The 19,418-nt window shown below is 54.1% G+C and overlaps 7 protein-coding genes across 7 annotated transcripts; 3 read left to right on the top strand and 4 right to left on the bottom strand.

The window, feature by feature from the left end:
- Nucleotides 1–929: 929 nt before the first annotated feature.
- CGCA056_v009756 (uncharacterized protein) lies at nucleotides 930–1,880 on the top strand (the record flags this gene model as incomplete). The annotated part of the gene is made up of 1 exon (XM_037325003.1): nucleotides 930–1,880. The coding sequence occupies one exon, from the start codon at nucleotides 930–932 to the stop codon at nucleotides 1,878–1,880; it is 951 nt and encodes a 316-aa protein (XP_037176280.1).
- Nucleotides 1,881–2,376: 496 nt separating this feature from the next.
- On the bottom strand, nucleotides 2,377–7,027 carry ZRA1-7 (ZEB2-regulated ABC transporter 1; the record flags this gene model as incomplete). Its single annotated transcript, XM_037325002.1, has 4 exons — nucleotides 2,377–4,216; nucleotides 4,265–4,788; nucleotides 4,841–5,000; nucleotides 5,052–7,027. The coding sequence occupies 4 exons, from the start codon at nucleotides 7,025–7,027 to the stop codon at nucleotides 2,377–2,379; spliced, it is 4,500 nt and encodes a 1,499-aa protein (XP_037176278.1).
- Nucleotides 7,028–10,666: 3,639 nt separating this feature from the next.
- CGCA056_v009754 (Oxidoreductase BOA17) lies at nucleotides 10,667–11,515 on the bottom strand (the record flags this gene model as incomplete). Its single annotated transcript, XM_037325001.1, has 1 exon — nucleotides 10,667–11,515. One exon carries the CDS (start codon nucleotides 11,513–11,515, stop codon nucleotides 10,667–10,669), a length of 849 nt encoding a protein of 282 aa, XP_037176277.1.
- Nucleotides 11,516–12,566: 1,051 nt separating this feature from the next.
- Nucleotides 12,567–13,758, top strand: QPCT-1 (Glutaminyl-peptide cyclotransferase; the record flags this gene model as incomplete). The annotated part of the gene is made up of 2 exons (XM_037325000.1): nucleotides 12,567–13,210; nucleotides 13,260–13,758. The coding sequence occupies 2 exons, from the start codon at nucleotides 12,567–12,569 to the stop codon at nucleotides 13,756–13,758; spliced, it is 1,143 nt and encodes a 380-aa protein (XP_037176276.1).
- Nucleotides 13,759–14,367: 609 nt separating this feature from the next.
- On the top strand, nucleotides 14,368–15,429 carry ostd-1 (Dolichyl-diphosphooligosaccharide--protein glycosyltransferase subunit 2; the record flags this gene model as incomplete). The annotated part of the gene is made up of 4 exons (XM_037324999.1): nucleotides 14,368–14,501; nucleotides 14,585–14,783; nucleotides 14,839–15,126; nucleotides 15,190–15,429. 4 exons carry the CDS (start codon nucleotides 14,368–14,370, stop codon nucleotides 15,427–15,429), a joined length of 861 nt encoding a protein of 286 aa, XP_037176275.1.
- Nucleotides 15,430–15,773: 344 nt separating this feature from the next.
- CGCA056_v009751 (uncharacterized protein) lies at nucleotides 15,774–16,283 on the bottom strand (the record flags this gene model as incomplete). Its single annotated transcript, XM_037324998.1, has 1 exon — nucleotides 15,774–16,283. One exon carries the CDS (start codon nucleotides 16,281–16,283, stop codon nucleotides 15,774–15,776), a length of 510 nt encoding a protein of 169 aa, XP_037176274.1.
- An 839-nt stretch (nucleotides 16,284–17,122) lies between these two features.
- DCW1-8 (Mannan endo-1,6-alpha-mannosidase DCW1) lies at nucleotides 17,123–19,154 on the bottom strand (the record flags this gene model as incomplete). Its single annotated transcript, XM_037324997.1, has 2 exons — nucleotides 17,123–18,589; nucleotides 18,648–19,154. The coding sequence occupies 2 exons, from the start codon at nucleotides 19,152–19,154 to the stop codon at nucleotides 17,123–17,125; spliced, it is 1,974 nt and encodes a 657-aa protein (XP_037176272.1).
- Between the last annotated feature and the right edge of the window lie 264 nt (nucleotides 19,155–19,418).

Genomic DNA, 19,418 nt, shown 5'->3' with positions numbered 1-19,418 from the left:
GCTGCTGAAGGTTTGGGGTGTTGGGATCAGGATCGAAAAGGGTTTGGATCATGGGCGGGCTGGACTTGTGTTTTTGGAAGCTGCTTTATACCCATTCGCTTGCGTTGCGCTTTCCCCTTTGATGGATAGACATATGAGTAGATGAGATGTTTAATGATTCTACCCGAGTCTGTGTTCGCCGTAATGCTATGATCTGTGAGGAGGTCACGCCTCATAGAGACATGGCTGCATCCGAGGACTATTAAAACGTGTCCCATGAAGGCAACAAAACACTGCAAGACTGCGATTGGGAAGTTGGTCTCTACTTTTCCCTTTCCAACAAGACTGCAAGCCGCCGCTATCGGTCGTCGAAGTCTCGCCGGATGAGTGCGTCCTAATGTTTAAGATGGAACGCTGTCTAGCCTGACGTTCAAACTGTGACACCACGGATCCTACAATATATTACTTCAGAACCAAGTTGGAGGAAAATGCCGCTAAGCTGGTGTCATGTGTGGGAATCATGTATGGCCAGCCCATAAGTCTTCATGAAAGTCTGCATGCCTGCTACGAGGATGTAGATCGTGATACCAAAGACCTTATTCGTTACTGACAATTCGATACAGATCGTGTGAAAACCGGATGTATTTCGGTACAAAATTTTCTGGCTTTGGGTACAGCCAGAGTCTTTGCATCAATATCGCTTTTACAAATTTCTCTATTTCGTCTCGTTTGAAGCCGAGTTTTATAGACGGCCAAGAACTGTGACAGCAGCATGACAGCAGTAAGAAGTAGAGTCCGTCCCTCAGCAACCATGAAAAACCTGAACCTTCCTTCCGGGTGCCCGTTACCGAGTCCTCGGGTGTATAAGTTCCGCGGGCTCGCAAGTTCTTAACGCATCTTATTATCCAGTTCACTATCACGTTACAGAATATCTATCTTTCACAAGTAAAATGTCTTCGACCTTTACTCTCTTCCGAGAGCTTCCTCCCGAGTTGCGTTGGCCGATCTGGAAGCTGGCCATCAGTCCGCAAATGCACGGCGCTCACTTCTTTTCCGTGCAAGAAGAGAAGGAGCCTGCCAACGCCTCGGGAAGAAAGTTCTTTGCGGCACCATCCACCTTCACGCCCGCCACACACCCGGGCTCTCGGTGGCTTCACGGGAACCCGTCCGCGTATGCCGCGGACTACGGCCTCTGGAGCGCGTGTCGAAAGTCGCGAAGCGCCATCAGCCAGTACTTCTCCAAACGCTACCCACGACGTCTTCCGCACTCCGACCGAGTGTATGACAAACCAGAGTCCATTGGAACCCGTAACGTGAGGGTTGACGGCGTCGACGCACCCTTTGCGACTTTCCCGGGCGGAGATCTGGTCTGCATCCAAGTCCCTCAAAATCTCTACGTAGACGAAGCGCAGGCCGTCCGAGACCTGGGATATATAGGAAACCAGTCCACATTTGCCTTCCGCGAGGCGATCGCCTTCGAGTACGACGGCTCGTGGGCCTTTGACCCGAATACGCAGACGATACCGGAGCTGATGGAGATGCCGGGCCCGCGCTCGCTGTTCCTGCGCCTTGTAGCGGCGAGGGCCACCAATTCCTGGAGAGACCTCCCTGGTTTGTGGGGCTGCGACAGCCCAAATATCTACGTGATCGAGCACGACGCGACTTTCCCGCCTTACGCAAAGCTGGCTACCTATGTTCATTTCTCTGCGAACGGGTTCAGGTTAGTGGAGAGGCGGAACCCGCCTGTTATAGGCGCTCACAAGAGCGGCATGACTGCTTGGGACTTCATCGCCTTGGTGAGGGAGTGGATAGGGGGTATGGATATGAGAAGGACCCACCGTCAACGGAACGTGTATAAACGGATTGTTGGTGAAGTTCTTGTTGCTCAGGTGAGGTGGTGATTACAGGTTGGGTGAGGCATTGGGTTGGCTTTCTGATAACGTCCAGGGGTGGCGTGACAACGCAACGATGGGCTACGAGTTCCTGAGCGTGGGTGTACAGAGGGGAAAGGGTTAACGGCCTAGTAAAACAAGCCACAGAAAGACACGGGTTGTAGTAGACAGGCTTTGTGATTACCAAGTCCAATGAGTCGTCATTGGACGCCACGAAACATCCCTCGTCAACCCAGTCAGACTTGTTTCATTCGTGAGATGCTCAGTTTATTGAATGCTACAAAATGATCTTGCGACAATTCTAGCCCATGTAATCCATAACCCAGACTTTAAGGAAACATCTATGATGCCCATCATACATATGCAGTAATATTCTTTGAGGGAGAAAAAGGTGACATTAGAGAAAGAGAAGAAGTTGTTTGTGATGATCGCAGACTGTGTGCTGCTTAGTGGAATCCTTGCGTCGTGATGTTGTGTGTGTGAGAGAGAGGGGGAGAGTGTTGGCTTAGGCCTTCTTGCTCTTCTTTGGCATGCGAACCAGCCAGTAGAGGAACAGGGAGGCGGCGATGTTGAACACAATGTACACCATGCCTATGCCAAAGTCGCGCCATCTGTTGTCAAAGTTGGAGCTGATGGACGTGAGGAAGACGTTGGTGTCGGCGATAGAGCAGAAGTTGCAGTCGGTCGTGGCATCGGGGTTCAGGAGGTATCCTCCGGCTTGGTCAATGTATCCCTTCATAAACGTCGCGCAGGTGTCGTTGGCGGGCGGGTTGAAGTGGATATACTCGTTCCCGGAGCAGGTAACTTTGGAGTTGGCCAGACCGGTGGACAGGATAGACGATAATAGGTATGTGAACGGTGACACTCTGTACATGAAGATCCAGAAGCCGGGCATCTGCTCGGGGCTAGCGAGGACACCACAGAACAGCAGGCACATCATGAACAGGATGTTGGCCAGGTTACCGCCCATCTCAGCCGTCTCGGTGATGGCAATACAGGCGTGCGCGAAGGTGCAGGTGAAGATGAGGAACTGCCAGAAGAGGAGCCACATGAGACCGGCACGCTCGCTGCGCTGGCTCGGGTCGCCGTTCTCCCAGAGGCCGACTGGATAGTAGACGCAGATGAACATGAAGACGGACATGAGCGAGTTCCAGGGGATTTCAGTAATGACCTGCGACAGCATAAAGACCTTCCAGCTGTACGTCTTGGACGGCCGTTCGCGGACCTCGTAAAGCGAGCGCTGCGTCACGAAGTGCGGCATCTGCTGCTGCACCAGCTGACCGAAGATGGACAGGATGTTGAAGATGGCGAACATCTGGTTCTGGAGACCCTGGATACTGAGCGGGGCGTTGAGGAAGACGAGACCGATGAAAAGGGCGACGGAGCAGCAGAGGATGAACTTGGCGTAGATATACGAGGGCGTGCGCCAGTACTGCTGGAACACGCGGCGGGTGACGATGAGGAGCTGGTCCCAGAGGGGAGCGGCGAACTCGCGGAACGAGGCCTTTTGGTCTTCCTGAGAGTCAATGTGGGATGCGCCCTCAGACTTGAGACGCTGGAGCTCGTCCTGGACAGCCTGGTACTCAGGGCTAGATCTCCATGCTTGGTGCCAATCGGTCTCGGTGGTTGATCCAGGGGCGGCTCCGATAGCTGTAAGCATCCATTCGGCAGGGTTCGCGCCGTCGGGGCACTTGGGGGCACCGTTTCTCTCGAAGTAAGATGTGAGGGTGTGCGAGTTTTCTCCGATTTCTCCGAAGTAGACGGTTCTGCCACCCTTGGCGAGGAACAGCAAACGGTCGAAGCGCTGGAACAGCATGGCGGACGGTTGATGGATGGTGCACAGAATGGACTGGCCAGCCTTGGACAACTTCTCGAGCAGGTCCAGGATAGCCCATGAGGTTTGAGAATCCAAGCCGGAAGTGGGCTCGTCGACGAAGAGTAAGAGGGGCGGCTTTGCGGCTAATTCCACACCGATCGTAAGGCGCTTACGTTGTTCGACGTTCAATCCCTCGCCGAGGACACCAACGACAGCGTCAGCGTATTCCTGCATGTCCAAGAGCTTGATGACTTCGTCCACATAGGCCAACTTTTCGGCCTTAGGGGTAGTAGCGGGCTGGCGCAATAGAGCACTAAACTCCAGAGCCTCACGAACGGTGCTGGTCTCAAGATGGAGATCCTGTTGCTGGACGTAACCGGTTTTGCGTTGGAAGGACTGGTCGCGAATCTTTCCGTCAACAAGCATCTCTCCTGTAATAACACCCATAGAGACACGATCAGCGAGGCAGTCGAGTAGAGTCGTCTTTCCGGCGCCGGAAACACCCATGAGAGCCGTCAGAGTTCCAGGCCTGGCAGATGTTAGTTGACGTTGGCATATCAGCTTTAGAATCACTTACTTGACCCAACCGTCGACGTGGTCCAGAATCCTGCGAGGCTCGCCCTTGATCTTGATATCATAACACACATCGTTCCAGTGGAAGACGCTGGTGGAAGCCTGGATCGCACCCTCGTTGTCGGAACCAGCCCCTCTGCCACCCTTCTCGACAACAGCGGAAGGTCCAGACATGGAAGCCTCGACATCGTCCTTGCCCTTGGCAGGAGGGGCGACGCCACGACGGAAGACGAGGACTTCACCCTTGGACTTCTTGGCAGACACATATTCAGTGGCGAGGAAGTAAACCATGTGGAGACCGATGGTGAAGGCGATGAGGATGCCGACGTTGCGCCACTTGTGGGAGTTGAAGTACTTGTACTGCGATCCGATGTAGGCGTCTCCGCTGACGGTGGAACGGCCGGGGACGGCGCCGACGGTAGAGCATGCTCTGTTGGCGAGAGTAACGTTCTCATAGCCTTCAAACAGGGGACTGGGGACGAAGGCACCGCACTCAAACTCGCGGTTGTGGAACTCGTTGATCATCAGCTGAAATGGCGGTCAGTGTCTGTTTCCGATGCGTTCAAAAACTTAAGCTTACCGCTTCGAAACCGTAGGCCACAGGATCCAAGTAGTTGATCCATCGGCACCAGCCAAGCATGTAGTCGACGGGAATGACGAAACCGGTGAAAATGACCAGAGCCAGAATCAGGATCGAGGCGGGAACCATGGCTTGTGACATCGTGCGGGACAGAGATGCACTGTTTGAAGTTAGCTACAAGTGTCATTGCGAAACCCGATTGGGAACTTACATTGATCTGAACAGACCGGACATGGCCAGCACCATCAGGAAGGTCGTGAACAGGAAGAAGAAGAAGTTTCCAGGCTCGCGGTTCAGGTTCGTCATAAAATAGATGATCAAATCGTAGCAAATCGTATTTAGGATCTTGTACGGCATGTCGACCAGAACGGAAGAGAAAGACTCGGCGGAGGCGTGGTAGAAGGCATAGCGGGTGTGCTTCTCGACAATAGGTCTTTGTGCGTACTGCGTGAGAATTTCCAGAGCACTAGAGAAGGCGTTGGCGAGAATGGCGACGAAGAGAACCGCAGATCGACTGTAGAACGAGCTGGTGCTTTCCGAGAGGTTGTAGAACAGGGACGACATGATGAGAGCGGTACAAGAGTTGGCGATCAGGGCAAATAGTGTTAAGCCGGGACTGCCTTTGAGAAGCTTGAAGCCACGCCAGAGGCAGAGTCTGACTTGCTGACCATATGACAAGATGTACGGGGACTTGAGGCGTTGGTTCTTGGCCTGGACAGACTGCTTCTGCTCTCTGAAGGCCTGGGCGTCGACACCGTCGATGGGGTGGTCGGACTTGTACTGTTCGATATCTCCCTTCAGGTTCTGGCACTCCTGGCTGGCGTTCCAGCATTGGGCGAACTCATCAGGGGTGCGGGGCACACGACCTTCGAATCCAGGACGGACAACACGCTCGGAAGGCGCAGTCATGGAGGTGAGGAAGTCCGGTGTCGTCTGGCGCGCGGGGCACTCGAAACCGAGGTTGATGAAGTACTGTCTGGCGTCGGTGGTGCGGCCGAAGAAAATCTGACGACCCTCGTAGAGGACGAGAACCTTATCGAAAAGATCGTACGCGCTCTGAGGCGCCTGGTAGATCGAGACGGCACAGGTCTGGCCGAAAAGCTCTGACTGCAAGCGGAGGGTCTTGCAGAACTCGACGGCGTTGGCTGAGTCTAGACCTCTCGTGGAGTTATCCCAACACTGCAGGGGTGCGTTGGCCAAGGTGGCTTCCGCGATGGTTACTCTCTTACGCTCACCACCAGAAACACCACGGATGTATTCGTTGCCCACACGAGTGTTGATAGTGTGGCTGATGCCGTACATGGCCATGACAACGTCGCGGAGATGGTCGCAGTACTGGGCGCTTGTGATGCCCGGGGGGAGGTTGCGAGGGCAGCGTGCCCGCGAAGCGAATGTGAGCGTGTCGCCGACGGAAAGCTGAGGGAAGTGCACATCGACTTCTGCGGTATAGATGGCATCACCGGCGTGGTGCTTGTGAAGTTCCTTAGCGGAGATACCATGGTAGTTGAAGTAAGCGCGCTCGTCGGTGTAGATGCCGTTGGTCTCGCCGGCGATGGTCTTGAGGAAGGTCGAGCAGCCGGATCCAGGAGGTCCGAGGACAACGAGCATTTCACCTGCCTCAACAACACCGTTGAAATCGCGAAGAATGTCGATGCGACGCTGGCCTCCCGTCTTTGAGGTGAGTTTGCGGGTGATACTGGGAAGCTCCAACCAAACGTTGCCGACATCCTTCTGGTAATCCGTCTCCTGGCCGTAACCGAAAACGTTCAGGTTCTGGAAGGCGAAGCCCGCCTTGCGAAATCCAGAACCGTGCTCATTCGTGACGTTGGCGAGGGTCTTTGCCCACTTGCGGGCGTTGAAGGATTTGCCATTTGGGTTGAGTGGGCTGTCAACATCATCACCGCCAAATAGAGCGTGGTTGTTGTCGCCGATGTTTACTGCTGAGTGCCGGGTGTACTCTCGGGCGAGTTCCTGAACGATGGAATGGCGGCGTTCCAACTCGGTGTCGTTTCCATCCTCATCTGAAGTCGATGCAGAGGAGCTGCTCTCAACCGCCTTCGAAACCGGGGGCTTCTCGTTCGACGTTGAAATGGCGTCGTGCTCGTTGACAAAGGTCTTCTGGCTCCCAGTGTCTCCGGCCACACGCGCCGTGTGGTCGTTATTGAAGGGGATGTTTGGCGCAGACATGATGTGATATTATGTACGATAGTCGTATGATTGTAAAGGGGCGTCTGGCTGATGGAGCGGCTGCAAGTGTATCTTGCTACCCTAGAAGTATATTGTCAGTCCTGGATCCTCCACATCACACGTGGAAAGGCAGCGAAGCTCACCGATCAGCATCAACCAGGTGTACGCTCGACGTGCCGTGGACAGCCTTCAACTAAACAATAAGGCAATTAGGAAGAAGGCCTGTTAAGAGGACTTTAAAGTAGTGTAAGTTGTGTCAGGTTAAGAGGAAAAGCAAGCAAAGATGTGCCTGAAGACTTGAAACATGGCATGTATAATAAGGCTAGTTCTAGATTTATCATGAGCATCACGGAGTGTCTCTGGTCCCCGTAGGTCCACGGTTCATAATACGTAAGGGGTCCATCTCAAAATCCGGGCTGTCAAATTGGATCCAGCGCCCCGGGTCTTCCGTGCGCCGAATGAGCCAAATCTCACGCTTTTGACGTAGTAAAGGGGGCCATGTGTTGTTTGCTGCAGCTGGACGTGAACCTGGTCTTGAAAATACCTGCATGTTGTTGGTTGTCTGCAAGCCTTGCCTGGGCTGCGTGTAAGTGGGATGGGTCTCGATAGAGGCGGGCCGCCTTGGCGATGATCCTCACGTAAAAAGCCCGCCATGTCGTCCAGGAGGCGGAAGGTGGGTGTGGGTCCGCGCGGGCGGACGATCGGGGTCCTCAAGTGCCCCGAAGCGGACGCCGCTGACCCCGTATTTTTACCGAGAAGTCCAGATTCCCCAACGTCTAAATCCAACCTGACTTCCGGCCATGGCCTTTAAAAGGACCACCAGTTCGTTTGATCTTTATTTCTTGGGCGTGCTTGCACGCGTGCCGCACCGCTATCCACACTTGCTGTCTGTTGGGTCCGGACCCGATTGTCTGGCAAACACTTACACCCGTCAAGTTTCACGCTCGATATTGGAGTAACCCCAAGGATGGTTGCTCAATTGGTTCATTGACACGGGCTTCTCAATATCTTCAATATCACAAATGGGAGCCAAGGTTTAGTGGGAATTCCCTGACTATTCTATCTTTCCCTTCTACCGTTACATTCACTTACACCTCATCCAGTCTCGATTCACGTGGTCGATTCACGGGAAGTATAAAGGTACAAACATGCAACGCGAATGCGAAAGACCGTCTCAGTCCGCCAGTTGACTCAACAACACTCGCTACATGCACGGCGGTGGGTGTGGCAGGGACTGCCCCCTGAGTGCACCAGTCTGGGCTCTCAACTCTTTGCCTAATCACAGCCTTCCGCTCTAGGAGAAAAGCTCCATTCCCTCGGGGTCCGCTTGCAACACCGCAAAAGGCGCTTCCCTCCATTTGTAAGCCGTGATGCCGCTACGAGCGGCGCATGAGTGGGTCTGCCGGCCTTTCTCCTTCGGGACACCACCTTTCGATATCACTTCCAGGGGTTGTGCCCCTCGATCAGATATCAACCTTGCGTATGGCTCATATTAGGGTTCACCAAAGGAGTCGTCCCCACGGCTTCAGCTGCCGGCAAGGGGATGTTACCTAGGTCAAATTCGTCATTGACAAGAAGGGCCGGGGTCAACGCACTCTTAAACCCGAGAAGAGATTTACGACACGCAGTACCTGGGGCATTTTGGCGGGAAGACGAATCTTACTCTGGCAGACGGGTCTCCAAGAGGTCCCTAGGCCTCCATTTTGCCTGCGGCTCAGATGTGGGTTTCTTCCGGAACAGCTTCGATTGGATCTTTCGTCAAAGCCCCCTGGCGGTTTCTAGAACATGCTGTCTCGGTGCCATTTCTCCTGACGCTAGGATTTGGGCATCCCACCCGACGGCCTTATCAGTACAACCGTAGGACCCCGTCTCGGGAAAGTCTTTTCGGGTGATTCCTTGCACCCGAAGCGGCAACGGAGCAGATCTTGCGGCGGACGCAGTGCCAACCGAAACGGATGACGGGATGCTCCCAATTGATCTGCTCGACCGAACGGGGTCCGACACGGCATTTTCCCAGCGCATACAGATTCCCCTTTTCGACCGGCTGATAAACGAAATGGGAGTCCGAAGTGCGAGGGTCTCTTTGCAAATTCCGTCACTTTGCCCCGCGCGCGCAAGCTACATCATCTACTTAACCAACCCTGATTCAAAAACATGTCACCGACCCAAGAAACCAATACTCAGGAAGAACTTTTGGTCTTGTTTGCTTTGGCAAATTTCGCGTACTCGATATCAGCTCAAGTTCAAGCTCAAGGGCGCCATGATCAGGGCCAGTCTATGAGTATTTCAGCTATCCTGCTTGTTGAATGACCTAGCCCACACGTGTACACCGGTCCGCGGAGCGTCCTTGTATATGGACGCACAATCGTATATTCAGACGTGATGAACCACGCAACGTCAAGTATTTTGTCAGATAGATGTCAATTTACGAACAAGTCAATCATGTATGTGTCGAATATGAGGTTTTGTTTTGGGTCTACCTGAACGGTCATTCGTTTCTTTTTTTTATATTCCTAAGTTCAAAGTTCAATAACAAAAGGAGTTGAATTTTGAGTTCTTGGTGAGATGCAATAATGAGTTAATAAGCGATATCAAGCGAAGAACTGCTCTTTCTACCTCAAGAAGATACTTCACCTTGCACGAGCTTGTCTCGATCTCAAATGGGTAGGCATTAGGCCGCGCAACGAGTTTCAACATTGAGTTGTCAAGTAGATCCGTATATTTGATATGGCTAGCATCCGTGTTCCCTGTCGTTTTCTCAAGTGCGAGAATGCGCATCTTCGTCCTAATCTGTTACACTCATAACTTATCATTCCAAATGATGTTGATTACTTTTGCACATAACGCAGCACTCGACTAGACTATTAGCTGTGAAAGTCAATAGAACAGTTTTATGTTTCAGACACAATATTCATACATCAAGTCTCATAGCTTCGCAAGTATCATAAGCATTCCGGTAGAGTTAAGCTTCCCTTCTTACGTGGAAAAGATGTGCAACATGCGATTTCTGTAAACGTTAACCATGCCCTTACCGCAAAAAGTTGCATATATCATGTATTGAATATTACAGCAGAGACAAGAATATCAATCTCAGTGCTTCAATATCAATGATATGTTGTGTTGTCTTGATTTCTTGAGAATTTTATCCATTGCCCAAAGTTTGCATGCATGACGCTCTTTGCAGTGTTTATCTACAGTGCCCATTTTCGGCGATGTATCTTCAAGTTTGACTTTACACAGTAGACAGGCAGAATAATGGGCATGCGAAGCAAGTATTAACTTTGCTCAATGAAGTAGAATTACCTGCTTGGATGAAGGAATCGTGTTATTATTTTGCCGGGAATTTCAAACAAGCACACAACTTACACATGAGATACCACGTGAGAATCACTTTCCCTTTCCTGTCATTGAGCTTCAAGGGCGCAGAAACTTGACACGGTCTTCCAAAAGTCAAGTTCAGCGGGCGTCTTCAGTTCCAAAAGGTCCAACAAGTAAATGAGTTGAAATTTCATGGCAGCATCCATTTAACACCGGGAAGAAAGGCCCTTAGATGATCGTAGAGACATATTATATTATGAGACAACCCGAAATATAATTTTAGATGTTCCATCCACAACAAACTATTACCATGTGCTTCGTCTAAAAGTCGGTCGTGGTCGTGATCGACTCCCATTCATCCATCAACGTAAGCGTCTCCTGGCACTTCTTCCGCACCGCAGCCAGGCAGTCTGTACCAAGAACCAGTCTGATGGGGATCTCTCTACCCCCAGCAACACCAGACTTGGTGAAAACGTCCACAACGACACGGGCTCCCTTGACTGGATCACCAGGCTGATGATTGTCTGCATCGTTGAGCAACTTCTTGTAGTTGCCAGCGGGGCCTGTTTGGTACGCATCCAGGTCTACCTTGGCTTTGATGCGAGCGCCGGGGTTGAGGAATCCGGTGCGAAAGTAGCCTGGTTCGAGCGCGCAGACGTCAACACCGAATGGGCTAAGTTCATCCCGGAAAGCCTCCGTCAAGTTGCTCACGGCCGCCTTCGTTGCGCAGTACAGCCCGGCGGTAGCGCAGCTCTCCCAGGTGCCAAGGCTGCCGATGTTGACAACGACGCCGAAGCCCTGAGCTCGCAGGTGAGGAGCAGCGGCACGGCAGACTTTCAGAGTGCCGAGAACGTTGGTGTTGAATTGATCGAAGGCTTCTTTGGCATCGGCCTCCTCGACCGTGCCGTCGAGGACGTAGCCGGCAGAGTTGATGACGTGGGTGACTTTACCGTGGAGTGCGAAGGCCTTGTTGACAGTGTCAGTGACAGAAGCCTCGTTGGCGGTGACGTCCAAGAGGAGCAGGTCAGCACCCGAGGAGGAGAGAGCAGAGATCTTGGACGGGTTTCGCGCGGTTGCGATGACCTTGTGGCCGCGAGCGAGGGCCTCCTTGGCGATTTCGAAGCCAAAACCTGAAGAGGCGCCAGTGATGAACCAGACTGGAGATTCCATTTTGATTTAGGATGCTTCGAGGAGTAGTCTGCGATAAGCTGTTTGTTTGATGAAAGATTCAAGGCTTGTTATGTAGCTTGGCTTCAGTAAACAAGGTAAGAGCTGTAAGTGAGAGTGATGATGCTGGGAAGTTCAATTTCTAAGGGAAGCCCATCATCTTTTATACATATTTCACTCCGTATATATGGCCATGAGAAGGGCGCAACTCATTTAGGCTGTTGTGGCTGCTGTATGTCAGATCCCAAGTCCTAGTCATTGGTGAAGCCACACGGCGATAACTTCACTTTGCTTACTTCTTAGACGAGGTGGTGCAGCGGCGTTAACCTGTCTGAGAGCACCTGTGTGACTGTTGGCATCCCTTTCGATTCATGCTAAGAAATCTGACTGTCATGTTGTAACTGAGGCTTGATGCCACTGATCGCCATTGGTGTAAGTGCCACTAATGGTAGCCATGAGTTAACGCCGAAGATCACCATGAGCTTGACTGGCTGTCGGCGATAGGCGATGCGGTTCGTCCGTTGGAGTTTAGAGTGCGAACCGATGGCTTGGTTCGGCCGACACTGGCCTACCTCATTGGCCTAGGACTTTGCGAGGAATTAAGCAGACGTCTGATCCTCTGGAGTCAGACGTAATTACGGACTTCAATCTCAGTTATCATTGAAAGGAGGTTGATGATTGAGTTGGCTGCTCAGATGGTCCGCCCGGCAGTTTGACGACCCCAGAATCGCCTAGCACCATTAGGGAAGCCGGAACGGTGGGTCTAACTCCGTGGGTGGAGCCGCTATCGGAATATTTCCCAGCAAGCACCGTCCGCTGGTGCCCTTTGGCGGGGACATGGACCCGGCGTGGACCTGAGTCGCATTTCGACCTCAAGGTCTCCTCTCCCACTTGACACCTTTCTCCCCGCCCAACATGGTTGTCGCGACCTGACGGCTCCTCTCGCAAGAAGCCGCCGAGCGACACATCAGCACACACAATAAAACCTTGCTTTTCCACCGGCCACGAGAAGCAGCAGCATGAACCTGCTGCTGCCGACCTTGTCCCTGCCACGATGGGTCTGTTGACCTCCCTCCCGAAGCTACCCCTCGTTGGGTCCATCCTCCTCGTCCTCTGCTCGCTCTTCACCCCCGCGACGGCCTACACCGAGCTTGGCGACGAGGCCCTCCGCGCGATCCCCTCCGGCGGCGACAGCTTCGATATCCATACTGGCTCCCTGCTGGCGCCGATCCTTATCCCTCGCGTCCCCGGCACCCCCGGCTCGGCCAAGGTGCAGCAGCACTTTGTCGACTTCTTCCGCGCGCATTTGCCCGAGTGGACGATCGAGTGGCACAACTCAACCTCCAAGACGCCTGCGACGGGGGATAAGGACATACCCTTCACCAACCTCATCTTCCGCCGCGACCCCCCTTGGACAAAGGACGGCGAGGTCGAGCGCCTGACGCTTGTTGCACACTACGATAGTCTGGTCCATCCTGATGGCTTCATCGGAGCCATCGACAGCGCGGCACCTTGTGCAATGCTGCTCCACGCCGCCAGGAGCATCGAAGATGCGCTCGTGAAGAAGTGGGAGGCCATGGAGGCTTCGGGCGATGCTGGAAGTGGACTCGAGGAGGAGAAGGGAATCCAGATCATCCTTCTTGACGGAGAGGAGGCTTGGGTTTCATGGACCGATACCGACTCGCTCTACGGAGCCAGGTATGTCGTCATCCTGAGTGTTGCTGTTGAACCGTCTAACATGAGCCAGAGCTCTTGCCCAAAGCTGGGAGTCCGAAGTCCACCCCAACTCGATCTACAAGACCGGACTTTCGTCCATCAGCCTCTTCCTCCTCATCGACTTGCTGGGCGCCCCAAACCCGCGAATCCCCTCATATTTTGCTTCTACCCACTGGGCGTACAAGAAAATGGCCAAGATTGAAGACCGCATGCGCAAACTCGGTGTGCTTGAGTCCGATCCGAAACGCCCTTTCCTCGTGGACAAGAACAAGAAGAACGGTGGATTGAGCCAGGGATACGTTCTGGACGATCATGTGCCGTTCATGGAGCGCGGCGTTGAGATTCTGCACATCATTCCTACACCGTTCCCCGACGTGTGGCACAAGATTACGGATGATGGCGACCACCTGGATCTGCCCACCGTTCGTGACTGGGCACGCATTATCACGGTGTTTGCGGCTGAGTGGATGGAGGTTGATGAGTTCCTCCCGAAAATTGCGGAGTCTGAGACGGCTCATGACGAGCTTTGAATTTTGTGGCATTTAGACAGCAAGTTCTGGTTCATGTAGATGGAGTTGGCAAGCAGCTATGCTTGTGTTGGAGACGTATGCATGCATAGACCGTCGCGTTTGAGTCAATATCTCAGTAAAACCAGGTGATATCGTTCTCAATCGGAGCTTTGAGGCTCCAATTCCAACTGCACAAAAATTTTCTTGCAACATTTTGTAGAAACACATTATGTACATATTCAATTGCAAGTGACTCCATCGCAAGTATCCCAAACCTTCCGTTTTTTAGATAGGTACTGGAAGATGATCACGGAATCGTGGTCTCAAAATAGTCACTCATTAAATCGAAATTATTGTATTTGTATTTAGGTTCAATTCATTCAGCAAAATATAGTCCCAACTATGTCCATCCCAGTCTTCATCGACGTTGCTTTCACCATGCCCTCCATGTACAGTGCCGCAACACAGTGCTGATCACATAAGCACCGTACCAGGGTCCCGCTGTGCCTGGCCCGTGCGCCAATCGGTAGTTCGTAACGGACACGAAAGCTGTCCATAAGTGCAGCAGCACCTGGCGATGTCGAAGCTCCAGCTACAAGCTGCAACAGACAAGCCGCCCAAACAGCAACAATGCGATTCCTCCACTCCTTGACGCCAGCCCTCGCGCTGTTTGCGGCCGGTGCCGCGCAGGCCGCTTCATCATGGGGATTTGACAGTGCCACCGTCTCTGTCTCTGGAAAGGGCAAGGATGCCACCAAGGAGAAGTAAGTGAAGCTGGTGCTGAAGCTCTCGCGGGCGATGGAATACCCTCGACCTCGACCCAATTGCTGACCAGACACATCGACAGGCTGAGCGCGACCTCTCCTCTCAAGACCGCCCTCTCCCTCGGAGCTAAGGACTCCCTCAAGGTCATCATCACTGCCAAGGAGGGTGACAAGGCCAAGCGCCCGCACCAGGCTTTCCTGATCCTCAAGGAGACCGAGAGTGGCCTCGAGGCTCCTTTCCCTCTGGAGCTCAAGGAGAACGGCCGCGGCGTTGTTGATGTCGTATGTATTCTTTTGTTTCTTGATCGCATTGTCAGCCCACTTACATCTTCCAAAGGCCCAGAAGGATCTCCCCGTCCAGCATCTCCTGGCCACCAAGCCCCTCCGCGCCAGCATCGTCATCGGCTCCTTCGGCGCCTCCAAGGCCCTCGACACCACTGTCTTCGACCTCGACGTAAAGCGCGACGCCTCCGCCCCTGCCCCGACCTACGACGCTCCCATCCGCTACGGCAAGCAGCCCGAGATCAACCACATCTTCCGCGAGGACCCCCGCAGCCCTCCCAAGATCATCTCGCTGGCCTTTGTCATGGCCGTTTTGGCCACGATTCCCGTTCTTCTCGTGGGCGTACGTTCTCCATCCTTATCTACGACTGTGGATGACCAGATGCTGACTTGACTACCTTCCTAGTGGCTCTCTCTCGGCGCCAACTTCAACCACCTCTCCAAGGCCCTCGGCGCGGCCCCCGTCTCCCACGCCGCCTTCTTCGGCTCTATCGTCGCCATGGAGGGTGTCTTCTTCCTCTACTACAGCACCTGGAACCTCTTCCAGACCCTGCCCGTCATCGGCATTGTCGGTGTCTCCATCTTCCTTAGCGGCTCCAAGGCCCTCGGCGAGGTCCAAAGCCGTCGCCTTGCTGGCCAGAGGTAGACTGTTGTTTTCCATGACCGCATACATATATTAGGGAGGAAGCGAGCTTCTTTTTTCGCATCATGTGGACGAGGAATAAAGTCACCCACCAGGGCGGAAATACCGGGGTCTTTCATCAGGGGAAAAAGTTGGCAGGGGATTTAGGACGGTTGGTGAAAACATTCCCGGCGCCGCCATTGTACATCAGCATTCACGAACAGCATCTGGGCATCTGTGGAGTAGACAAGATCGAGCAAGGAAAAGAATAAAAGGTGAAATGAACCAAGGAATGATATTGACTCCAATCTAACCAACGCCGTGCTCGCTCGCCGAATGACTACTTATGCAAACAGCGTCGTAAGCCTCTACTCCAACTCATGCTTCTCATCACCATCCCCAAGAACCTCCACGCTCCTCCTAGCCATCACCCTCGACGACTCCCCCCCCTCATAGGCCGGCGGCGCGTCGTCGGCACCAGTCGAAGCTCTCCTCCTCTCCTCCCAAACACCCTCCTCCTGCCTCACACTGCCGTCGCGGTACACCTCCGGTCCGCCGACGTACTGCTGCTGGTATTGGTACTGCATCCCGCCGGGGACGTACCCGGGGTACCGCCCGCCCGAGAAGCGCTGCGCCTTGGCGGCATGTCTCTGCGCGCGCCGCTCCCTCTTTTGCTGGCGCCCCTTGCCGAAGGGCAGGGCGACGGAGCAGATGCCGCAGGGCTGGCCGCCGGGCCCGGCGTGGTTGCAGCCGGAGGGGCCAGCGGGGGCGTAGCCGGCGGTCGTAACGACGGGCTGTTGGTTGTGGTTGTGGCCGTAGGGGTTCCTGCCGGCGGCGACGTGGACGACTGTTGAGACGAGACCGGTGATGAGACCCATTTGTGGTTGTGTGGTTGGTTTGGTTTGGTGAAGTGTGGGATAAGTGCGTGATGCAGTCGCGATGTGAACACAGGCAGTGAATAAAGGCTCAAAGGAAGAGTTGCTTGATGATTTTGCGTAAAGGAGTATAAAAGCTGTCGAAGACGATGATGCTGATGTTGATGCCCTCTAAAATTCCCATCGTCGGTGCCCATCGTCGTCCTTTATACATCCCACCTCCCTTCAACAACAGACCCAAACGCCATGATGCCGCCGCCCTCCAAAGCCATCAACCTCCCGATTGGGAAACCCATTCGAAAGCGTCCCGCAACTCCAGAGGACCGCACTGAGGCGCGGGCGAGGGCGCTGCCAAGCCACGGCGAACCAAGTGGGCCCGCCGGCACCGAGTTGCCGGGTGCGTCCAGTCGCGCACCCCGGTCGCCAGCAGACAATGGAGAGTCGGGCTCGACCAGCCACGGGAGACCTCTGCGAGGGACGTCAGCTTTTCGCACTCGGCTGCTGGACCAATCGCGTGGGCGTGGTGAGCTAGTGTCAGCGCCAGAGGTATTCCTTCAGAACAAGGGGCCGCCGCGGAGGCAGCGTGCGCGGTCAGAGTAATCTCAAGAAACGATACGGGATGCCCGATTAGAATGGACGATGCAGCAAGCACGCAGCAAGCACTTTGACGCACGAAGTCACAGGTGTAGCTAGCGCCGGGGGGTAAACTGCAAGGCAGATGTGTCCCAAAAGTAAGGCCGTTCGTTTAAACCGTCCGGCGGCTGTGCATGCGTTTTAACGGTACTCATCTATACTTCATAGGCCCAAAAAGAAGGCAATGTGCTATCCAACACTTCGTGACTTCATCTTCGTCCAGCGCGCTGCTGTTCGCGAGTGCCCTTGGAGAGCTCCCACCAGGCCCGCATGAGGGCCATGCCGCCGTTCTGCGTCTCGGGGGTCCTACCCCTCCCGCGGTCGTTCGGATCGCCGCTCGTACCCGCCGCCGCCGTCGCCGCAGCGGGATCTCGCCGCTCGGTTCCGTCTACGTCCGCTTCTTCTCGCGGTCCCTGTCCATTTGAGTGATCTAACACATGCTGTCCAGATTGTTCCTGGCCACCAACCAGCACATAGCTCCTGGTCTGGTTCAGTTTCGCCGCGCCGTTAGGTGCCCACACCTTATCTGGGTTTCCGTCGGCCCAAATGCCATCATGCGGGAGTCCGTAGTTGCGGTAATCGGTCACGTTTGGTTCGTTGTCAGGGACGCCGTCCGTCTCCATCGTTGGCGTCACGCCCTGGAAGATGCCTGCACCCCACCAGGTGCCGAAGCGGCCCTCGCGGTCTCTGCTCAGGAGAGCCGCCTTTGCGTTGTGCTCTACCCACTTTGAGTACGCCTGACACGCGGATCCATGGGCCGTCTTGATACGCTCGTACGCTTGCACATTCACAGTCATGCCTTGCTGGACATCTGCTGGGTCGAGGTGCTGGCAGAACGCGACAAAATGATGGAAGAAGATGCCCTTGAAGGTTTGTCCATCTTGCGAACAGGTTGCGCTGGCATCGCATCGGTCTTCCATAATGCCGCCACGGCCTAGTCCCCGCCAAGGGGGAAGATATCCCGGAGGAAGGTTTGAAAGGTCATCAACTGGCTTGTCAGATGCCAAATCCCAGCCAGATGCCTTTATGACGGCTTGGATCAGTCTGTGACCGTCTTCGAGATACGTCGCGCTTCCTGTGGCAGCCCATAAACCTCGTTGGCCGGTCAAAAGAACGCCCTGGTTGTAAGTGAAGACTGCCTCACTGCGCTGATCACAGTTTGTATTCCCAGGCTTGGACCTATCGACGTGATAGCCATCAACGTACAGGCCAGCCTCATTGGTCATGTTGACGCCAGTGAGCCACTTGTAGCCTTCAATGGCAGCAGCAAGGTACTTGGGCTCCCGCGTGGCTTTCACACCACTCACGCTGTTGATCCAAGGGGTCGTGTTGTTGTCCCCAGGGAACCAGAGATACATCTGGATGGAGGCAGAAATCCACAGCTCGTTGGTGATGGCGTTCTTGTAAGGCTCCAACCTAGGGTTCCAGTTCATGCCACCGCCGCAAAGTTGAGTGTCCCAGCCCTTGGATGCCAGGTCCCAAAAGATTCTAGCTCTATGGGCAAAAGACGGAATCCAGAATTGGCCGTGCCAGGGGCCGTTCTGGAGCGCATCTCCAAGACCGGGCGTTGCGCTCTCATTGCGCCCAGGCCGAGGATAGAACAACTCGGTGTGAATGTCGATAAATTTCATGGCGTCAACCCAGCCGAGGACAACCCAAAGAATATCGTCGAAGGCCTGCGAGCAAGTCAAACCTGGCTTGCTCCGTTGGCTTTGAATATTGGAGAAAACTCACCTGGTGACGAATTGCAACATCATCTTGGCCAAAATATGAGGCCACGAGTTGGGTAAAGAATGTGTCTATCAAGTTTCGTTTGGCACCCTTGTCAGAGTGTCCGCCAAAGTCTAGGACAGCCAATGCTTGCGACAATGAAGTCAGAGCACCTGAGAGCATCGTCTCCATGACTGCAGCAGTCCAGTCGATGGCTGCAGGCCACGTCCCTTGATCAGGCACGAAGAAGTCATGTTGCATGACCGTCAGGGCCTCAAATGCAGCCTCGAGGGGCTCATTTTTAATATTTTCTGTATTTAGCGAAGCCCTCTTCGCAGACTGGGGCGTCTGGAGGAAGGTCGCTGGTTGTTTGGCTTCGCAATCGGAGGGTGGCCGGGATTCGGAGTAGAAGATGGGGCAGTATGATTTGGGCGCATTCGGGGGTGTAGCCGCAGCCAGGGTCGTCGACGAGGAAGCCAAAGCAAGCAATGCGAGGCAACCCGCGTACAATCGGAAGGACGATCGGGCCATGATGGCGGGGTTCGAAAGGGAGAATCTATGTTCAAGAAAACGAGCAACGAGCTCTCGAAAAGGCCGCTCACGTACAGCAGCGCACTGCCATGTTCAGAAGGGATTCGGTGTCGCCTGAGCGAATGTCGAAGGACCAAAAGGATGCAGCAGGCAAATAGAGGGTCCGCGACAAGCGATTGATTATGAACGAAGGAACAAAGCCAAAAGTGAGGGTTGTAAGAGGGAGTGGCAGGGCATCGAGGCAGAGGATGGCAGCGCTGAATA

Source organism: Colletotrichum aenigma (genome assembly GCF_013390185.1).
Source record: "Colletotrichum aenigma strain Cg56 chromosome Unknown KSG_Cg56_contig06, whole genome shotgun sequence".
Lineage (NCBI taxonomy): Eukaryota > Fungi > Ascomycota > Sordariomycetes > Glomerellales > Glomerellaceae > Colletotrichum > Colletotrichum aenigma.
Note: the sequence above shows the minus strand (reverse complement) of the source record. Positions and strands in the feature narration are given on the sequence as shown.